The sequence below is a fragment of the Trachemys scripta genome, chromosome 16, assembly GCF_013100865.1.
Source record: "Trachemys scripta elegans isolate TJP31775 chromosome 16, CAS_Tse_1.0, whole genome shotgun sequence".
Classification (NCBI taxonomy): domain Eukaryota; kingdom Metazoa; phylum Chordata; order Testudines; family Emydidae; genus Trachemys; species Trachemys scripta.
Window position 1 is genome coordinate 28,552,628 of NC_048313.1, and position 7,692 is coordinate 28,560,319.

The 7,692-nt window shown below is 52.8% G+C and overlaps 1 protein-coding gene across 1 annotated transcript; it reads right to left on the reverse strand.

Annotated features, from left to right (window-relative positions):
* Positions 1-225: 225 nt before the first annotated feature.
* On the reverse strand, positions 226-6,140 carry LOC117889112 (histone chaperone asf1b-B-like; the record flags this gene model as incomplete). The annotated part of the gene is given in 3 exon segments (XM_034792951.1): positions 226-1,857; positions 2,697-2,873; positions 6,025-6,140. Coding segments are annotated over 3 exon segments (491 nt in total), but the record flags the coding sequence as incomplete, so codon positions are not given.
* Positions 6,141-7,692: the final 1,552 nt, after the last annotated feature.

The following is a 7,692-nucleotide window of genomic DNA, read 5'->3' on the forward strand; positions in this document are numbered from 1 at the left end:
AGATTCTCTTTGCTTTAGGCGGCAATAAGATTTTTCAGTCTCAGGACCCCCCACCCTCAGGGTCACGACTCACCAGTTGACAGACCGTACCATGCTGCTGCTGAAGAACGCTGCTGGCATAGCCCCCAGCCAGCAGCACCACGACTATGAAGGAAGCGGGTGAGGCGGGGCTGCCAAGCCCTGCGCTGACACCACGCCGTTTGCTCCAGTGCATGAGACAGCAAATCGTTCCAAGAGCTTTATTCCTACGTTGACTTAAGACACTTTCAATAGTTAAAATGAAAAAAAAAAAAAATGAAAAAAAATGTATGCAAAGAAGACTCCTACCACATCAGAGAGGGAAACAGACAAGGTCAGAACAGGGCACTTCGGAACAGAACTGAACTAACGAGTCCCCCAAATAATCTCTCTTTTCCCCCATGGAGGCTGGCGGAGGACTCAAGATCCCAGCTGGGTTTGTAACTGGCCATTTACTCTAGAGAGCGACTAGGATCTCCATCCCACAGCCGCTAGGCAGGGGCACGCTCCATTCCGGATCCAGCTGCAGACGTTTTCTAAGAGCGAGGGATCAGTCTAGCGGAACAGAAGCGGGTTTCCTAGCGCAACACACCAGAGCCGTAGGTGTTGCCAGAGCGGCGTTATCGCAGACTCTTCTTGAGGGTGAAGGAAGGAAGTTGATCCATCAGGAGGCTCTGATTCTAACGCACCCTAATGCGGATCAGACGGCTCTTTGCCACGCGGGGGTGCACACCTCCGCCCCGAGATCAAGCTATGGGATCACAAGGGCTCTGTACGTTGGTGCCCCTCCACCCCAGGAAGGGCTGTATACAGGAGAGGCCAGGAGAGATGCTGGAGCAAGTTGTGCCCCAGAGGAGCTGGTAGGATCATGATGTGCCATGGCTAGGATGATATGCTGTCTGATGCCCCCCTGGGGGAGGAGGATTCAATCCTCCAGCTGGAGGGAGCTGCTCTAGAGTTACTGGGACGCTCCCAGGAGGAGGAACCCCCAGGCAACAGAGCAGCAGCAGTGCTGGAAAGCCACAGTGGGCAGCATGGGGCTGGAGGGGAGAGCATACACCTGCCCAGCTAGAGACAGCTAAGGAGGGGGTCTGACGGGGGCCCGCCTCAACTGCGGCCAAGGATACCAGGCAGGTGCATGTCATGGCTGCAGCAGCCCTGGAAGGAGCAGAGCTGGGTCACCGCGGGAGTGGGGATGGTTCCCAAGGGAGCTGGCTCACATTCCCGGCAAGCCACCCAAGTCCCAGGGGCTCCCTGAGCGGAGGACCTGATGCAGGGGGAGTGGCACTAAGTGCTTGTCTAGAGTGATTCCTACAGAGCCAGCGGTGATTGGTGCAGAGACAGAAAGTGGGGGAGGAGCCCAGCAGACCTACAGCTCCCATTCCTCCCTAGCCCAACTGCAAAGCAGGTGCTCGTAATCTCCTCAGGCAGGCTAAGGGGAAGGGCCACAGTCAGACACCCCATTGGTTAGGAAGAGGCATTAACCCTTTAGCTACCCCACTAGAACATGTCCAGGTTTCCCCGCTGATACCACTTCCCCGTAGTACTTGGATGCAGCCCTCGTGAAGCCAGTCAGATCCCTTTCCCCACGCAGTGGCTGTATCCTTGCGCTCCCGTGTCCAGGTCTGGCCGTGCCCCGGATCACATGCAGTCCATGGAGTTCTCAGGTAGGATGCCGAGGGCAGTGCCCGGCCCCTTGGCGGAGGTGCAGCTGGCAGACAGCATGCCCTCAGGCTCCGGGTCCACGTTCTCGATGTCCTCCATCTGGTCGCTGGGGCCGTCCCAGTTGATGTGGAAGCGGGTGACGCGGGGGTTGGAGGCCAGAATGTTCCTCTGCAGCTAAGCAGAGGGAGGAGGAATCAGACAGCTGCAGGGCTTGTTATACAGCCATCTGGGGCCTAGAGACACCTACCAGCCCCCCATGTTAAGGGATAAGAAGTAGGGCCTTCCCCCAGAGAGCGTACCCTGGCCTGAGCCAGTTGAGATGGGAGGGTTGGACAGCGCTGGGATATAACCAGGAGTCAAGGCTTTTCTTCCTTAGCTTAGTAAACGTTTAAAGCAGGGGTTCTCAAACTGGGGGTCAGGACCCCTCAGGGGTTCGCGAGGTTATTACATGGGGGTCACAAACTGTTAGCCTCCATCCCAAACCCCGCTTTGCCTCCAGCATTTATAATGGTGTTAAATATATAAAAAAAAGTGTTTTTAATTTATAAGAGGGGTCACACTCAGAGGCTTGCTATGTGAAAGGGGTCACCTGTAAAAAAAGTTTGAGAGCCACTGGTCTAAAGTACCAGCAGCCTTGCTGTACAGAGGGAAAAACTGAGGCACAGCGTAGCAGGGAAGTGACTTGGGCAAGGGCATACAAGTCAATCAGTGGCAGAGCCAGGAAGGGACCCCAGGTGCCCTGACTCCCAGTCCCCTAGCCAAGGACCTCGAGCCTCACCCTTTCCCTAGCCAGGCATGGACCAAGAGCTTGTAATGCCGCACTAGGGCTCAGAGCGTCAGAGAGCTCCCTGATCCTAGCCCCCCCCCACCCCACCCAGTGAGGAGCTGGGTCGGACCAGGACTCTACAGTGGCAAGAGCCTCCTTGTCCAGAAGGCCCGAAGGGCCCCTTACAAAGACCCCATGGACAGGGCAAGGTGTGAGTCAAGAGCCCCCCTCTGCCAGCTGCTTATACCTGGGAGAAGTCCGGCTTGAGGGGTGGATTCTCCCGCAGCTCGGGGTCTGTGTACTCGTTGTTGACGTAGTAGCCCACGCGGATGAACTCTTGGCCCAGGTAGGTACAGGTGATGAGCACCACAGTTACCCCCACTGCGTCGCTCTCAGGGATCAGGCTGGGGTTGGGGGCTTCGGCCTGGAAAGGAAGCGACATCCCCGCCCCGGGGGGGAGATCAGAGAGCATGTCAGAGGGGGACCAGAGCCAGTCACATCGGTGAGTTTTTAAGGCCAGAAGGGACGACCAGATCACCCTGTATGACACTCTCTCCATCACCAAGCCCAACTGCCCGGATCAAACCAAACGATGGGAGACCCAACGGTTGAATGCCACAGGAAAGTTTTTGGAAAGTGTAGGGGACAATTTCATGGTGCAAGTGCTGGAGGAACCAACTAGGGACAGAGCTCTTCTTGACCTGCTGCTCACACACCAGGAAGAATTAGTAGGGGAAGCAAAAGTGGATGGGAACCTGGGAGGCAGTGACCATGAGATGGTCGAGTTCAGGATCCTGACACAAGGAAGGAAGAAGAGCAGCAGAATACAGACCCTGGACTTGAGAAAAGCAGACTGACTCCCTCAGGGAACTGATGGGCAGGATCCCCTGGGAGAATAACATGAGAGGGAAAGGAATCCAGGAGAGCTGGCTGTATTTTAAAGAATCCTTATTGAGGTTGCAGGAAAAAAACATCCCAATGTGTAGAAAGAACAGTAAATATGGCAGGCGACCAGCTTGGCTTAACAGTGAAATTCTTGCTGATCTTAAACGCAAAAAAGAAGCTGACAAGAAGTGGCAGATTGGACAAATGATCAGGGAGGAGTATAAAAATATTGCTCAGGCATGCAGGAGTGAAATCAGGAAGGCCAAATCACACTTGGAGTTGCAGCTAGCAAGAGATGTTAAGAGTAACAAGAAGGGTTTCTTCAGGTATGCTAGCAACAAGAAGAAAGTCAAGGAAAGTGTGGGTCCCTTACTGAATGAGGGAGGCAACCTAGTGACAGAGGATTTGGAAAAAGCTAATGTACTCAATGCTTTTTTTGCCTCTGTCTTCACAAACAAGGTCAGCTCCCAGACTGCTGCACTGGGCAGCACAGTATGGGGAGGAGGTGACCAGCCCTCTGTGGAGAAAGAAGTGGTTCGGGATATTTAGAAAAACTGAATGAGCACAAGTCCATGGGGCCAGATGCGCTGCATCCGAGGGTGCTAAAGGAGTTGGCGGATGTGATTGCAAAGCCATTGGCCATTATCTTTGAAAACTCATGGCAATCGGGGGAGGTCCCGGACGACTGGAAAAAGGCTAATGTAGTGCCCATCTTTAAAAAAAGGGAAGAAGGAGGATCCGGGGAACTACAGGCCAGTCAGCCTCACCTCAGTCTCTGGAAAAATCATAGAGCAGGTCCTCAAGGAATCAATTCTGAAGCACTTAGAGGAGAGGAAAGTGATCAGGAACAGTCAGCAAGGATTCATGAAGGGGAAGTCGTGCCTGACTAAACTAATTGCCTTCTATGAGGAGCTAACTGGCTCTGTGGATGAGGGGAAAGCAGTGGATGTGTTATTCCTTGACTTTAGCAAAGCTTTCGATACAGTCTCCCACAGTATTCTTGCTGGCAAGTTAAAGAAGTATGGGCTGGATGAATGGACTACAAGGGGGATAGAAAACTGGCTAGATCGTCGGGCTCAACGGGTAGCGATCAATGGCTCCATGTCTAGTTGGCAGCCGGTTTCAAGTGGAGTGCCCCAGGGGTCGGTCCTGGGCCCGGTTTTGTTCAATATCTTCATTAATGATCTGGAGGATGGTGTGGACTGCACTTTCAGCACGTTTGCAGATGACACTAAACTGGGAGGAGTGGTAGATACACTGGAGGGTAGGGACAGGATACAGAGGATTGGGCCAAAAGAAACCTGATGAGGTTCAACAAGGACAAGTGCAGAGTCCTGCACTTAGGACGGAAGAATCTCATTCACTGTTACAGACTAGGGAACGAATGGCTAGGCAGCAGTTCTGCAGAAAAGGACCTAGGGGTTACAGTGGACAAGAAGCTGGATATGAGTCAACAGTGTGCCCTTGTTGCCAAGAAGGCTAACGGCATTTTGGGCTGTATAAGTAGGGGCATTGCCAGCAGATGGAGGGACGTGATCCTTCCCCTCTATTCAACATTGGTGAAGCTTCATTTGGAGTACTGTGTCCAGTTTTGGGCCCCACACTACAAGGAGGATGTGGAAAAATTGGAAAGAGTCCAGCGGAGGGCAACCAAAATGATTAGGGGGCTGGAGCACCTGACTTATGAGGAGAGGCTGAGGGAACTGGGATTGTTTAGTCTGCAGAAGAGAAGAATGAGGGGGGATTTGTTAGCTGCTTTCAACTACCTGAAAGGGGGTTCCAAAGAAGATGGATTTAGACTGTTCTCAGTGGTACCAGATGACAGAACAAGGAGTAATGGTCTCAAATTGCAGAGGGGGAGGTTTACGTTGGATATTAGTGAAAAAGTTTTTCCTAGGAGGGTGGTGAAGCACTGGAATGGGTTACACCTAGGGAGGTGGTGGAATCTCCTTCCTTAGAGGTTTTTAAGGTCAGGCTTGACAAAGCCCTGGCCGGGAGGATTTAGTTGGGAATTGGTCCTGCTCTGAGCAGGGGGTTGGACTCGATGACCTCCTGAGGTCCCTTCCAACCCTGATATTCTATGATTCTATGGAAGAAAACAGGAGGGACTGAGGTGCTGGCGATCGCAAGGCCCCTGCAATGACTGGGAATTGATTTAGTGAGATCTAACCAGACGAGACGAGCAGGGACCCCTGCTCCGCACTGAAGAGGAAGGCAAATAACCATCAAGGTCCCTGCCAATCTGCTGGGCGGGGAAGAGAGATTTCTTCTCGACCTCAAACCTGAAGATCAGTGTGAGCCTGAGCATGGGAGCAAGACCCACCAGCCAAGCATCTGAGAAATCTGTGCTCCATCAGGGTCCCAGCACACCCTGTCCACAGTCTGTCTCCAGCGGTGGTCAATCCCTGATGCTTAAGACGAAGGACAAAAAATAACCCTGAACCACACTGGGGGAAAAAAATCGCTTCCTGATTCCCACAGGTTAACATTCCTCTCTGCAGACATCACACTCGGAAGGATCTTCACCACCATAACAAGGCGTTGCCCATTTCCCCTGCCTCCCCACCCAAAAATACTAATGCAGATTAAGGGTCCCCAGCTGCTTTGGTTGCATTTCACCCATCCAGTCGCTTCCTAGCCCCAGACCAGGCCCTCTAGCCCCACCCACGTCTCCCGCAGCTGCCTCTTACCTCAAACACAAACATGTGTCTCCCAGCTGGGACGGGCCCCACCAGAACAGAGTCGAGCACCTGGTCATACTCCTCGCTCTCCGCAGAGCCCACATAGATGATCTTCCACTCCAGGTCTGAAAGGGAAGGGGAGCGCGGTGAGAATCGGCAGACAAGACAAAGGAAGGATTATTATGCCCTTTTACAGGGACACTGAGGCACGGCAATCTTAAGGGACCTGTCCAAGATCAAACAGTCTCTGTGGCATGGCCCAGAACCAAATTCTGATCTCCTGAGTCCCCGGCAAACACCTCAAACATGAAACTGAGCTGCAAACTCCTTCCCTTCCTCCTGCCAACCCTTTTCTTCGAGGGATAGGGATCACAGGGGACCCCAGAAGGTTAGATTCTGTAGACCACCAACAAGAGATGGGAGACCATTTGGCAAGAAGTGAGACCAAAGCACCGACCAGAGTCTCCAACAGGTGCAGCCCCAATGGGAAGGGAGCCAGACTCTGTTACGAAGAGCGGACTTTGCTCTTTAAAGCTCATGAGAGATTTCCTGATTATGACCCAAGGCCAAGGGATCTTCTTAAGCATTGTCTGCACTCAAGGCTGCACCAGTTATGGCCAGAATGGTTTCATTACAAGCCCGCATCTGGCTGTCCAGTTCCATCTGCTGTTCCTTGTCCGATACTTAGATCGGAAGCTCTTTGGGGATGGGGCTTCTTTTTTGTTGTTTGTACAGCGCCTGGCACAATGGGGTCCTGGGTCATGTTACCTCCTGTGTGCTCTTAATTTCATTTACATTAAGCTCAACTCTGGTTTTAAATCAAGTTAATACAGGCACAGGAACTAGGGTTGCCAAGCTGTCCATTCAAAGGGATGAGTTTCAGCTCCGAGCAGGATCTGCCTTCTTTTGCCAAAGCCTGGTACCCAAACCTAAGAGGCGCTCAGGCATGTCTAAGCCTGAGCCAATGCCAGGCCTATGCCCCCATGCACAGACATCAAGCTAGAAGCGTGTATAGGCAGGCGGGCAGTTTCCACTTCCACACCCAAGGGAAGCGTGCCATGTAACATGTAAATACTTCCCAGGAGACTGGATCAGGGCCGCCTTTGCCAGGCAGAGTGATGCCACACAGCAGGGGGAGTTTGGATTAAGGGGAATACATCGTTTCTCAACACAAATCAGAAACAGCAGCTTTTCACATACAGAAGCTGTGTAATTGGGGATGCGTTAGCCAGAGATTACATAATAGGCTAGAGTAGCTCACTAACGCAGGGAAGCCTTCCCTGAGGAACAAACTGCGGCATATACCCTCAAGTCCCCTTCCCAGAATAGAGAGTAGTGGGGGACGATCCCACACAAGCCCCTAAGAGCAAGGAATTTCAGTCTGATGGAGGACTGATCCTTCCCTTCCCCCCAGTGCACTGGAAAGCTTATCCAATTGATTTGGCAGACAGGTTTCCCAGAGCAGCACGGCCCTTCCTGTTTGGAGAAAGATCCCCCCCACAGGACAAGCTGCAGCGTAAGGCAGGCCATGCAGCGGGTGGGGCTGCCCGTATCTGGATGATAGCCTCAGAGAAGATGGACGGTCCAACAGCTCGTCAGCGCTCCCGCTGCCCCCACTCAGCGGGGCTGTGCTCAGACTCTGCAAACAGCCTATTTTGAAACCGTCAAGCCAATGAG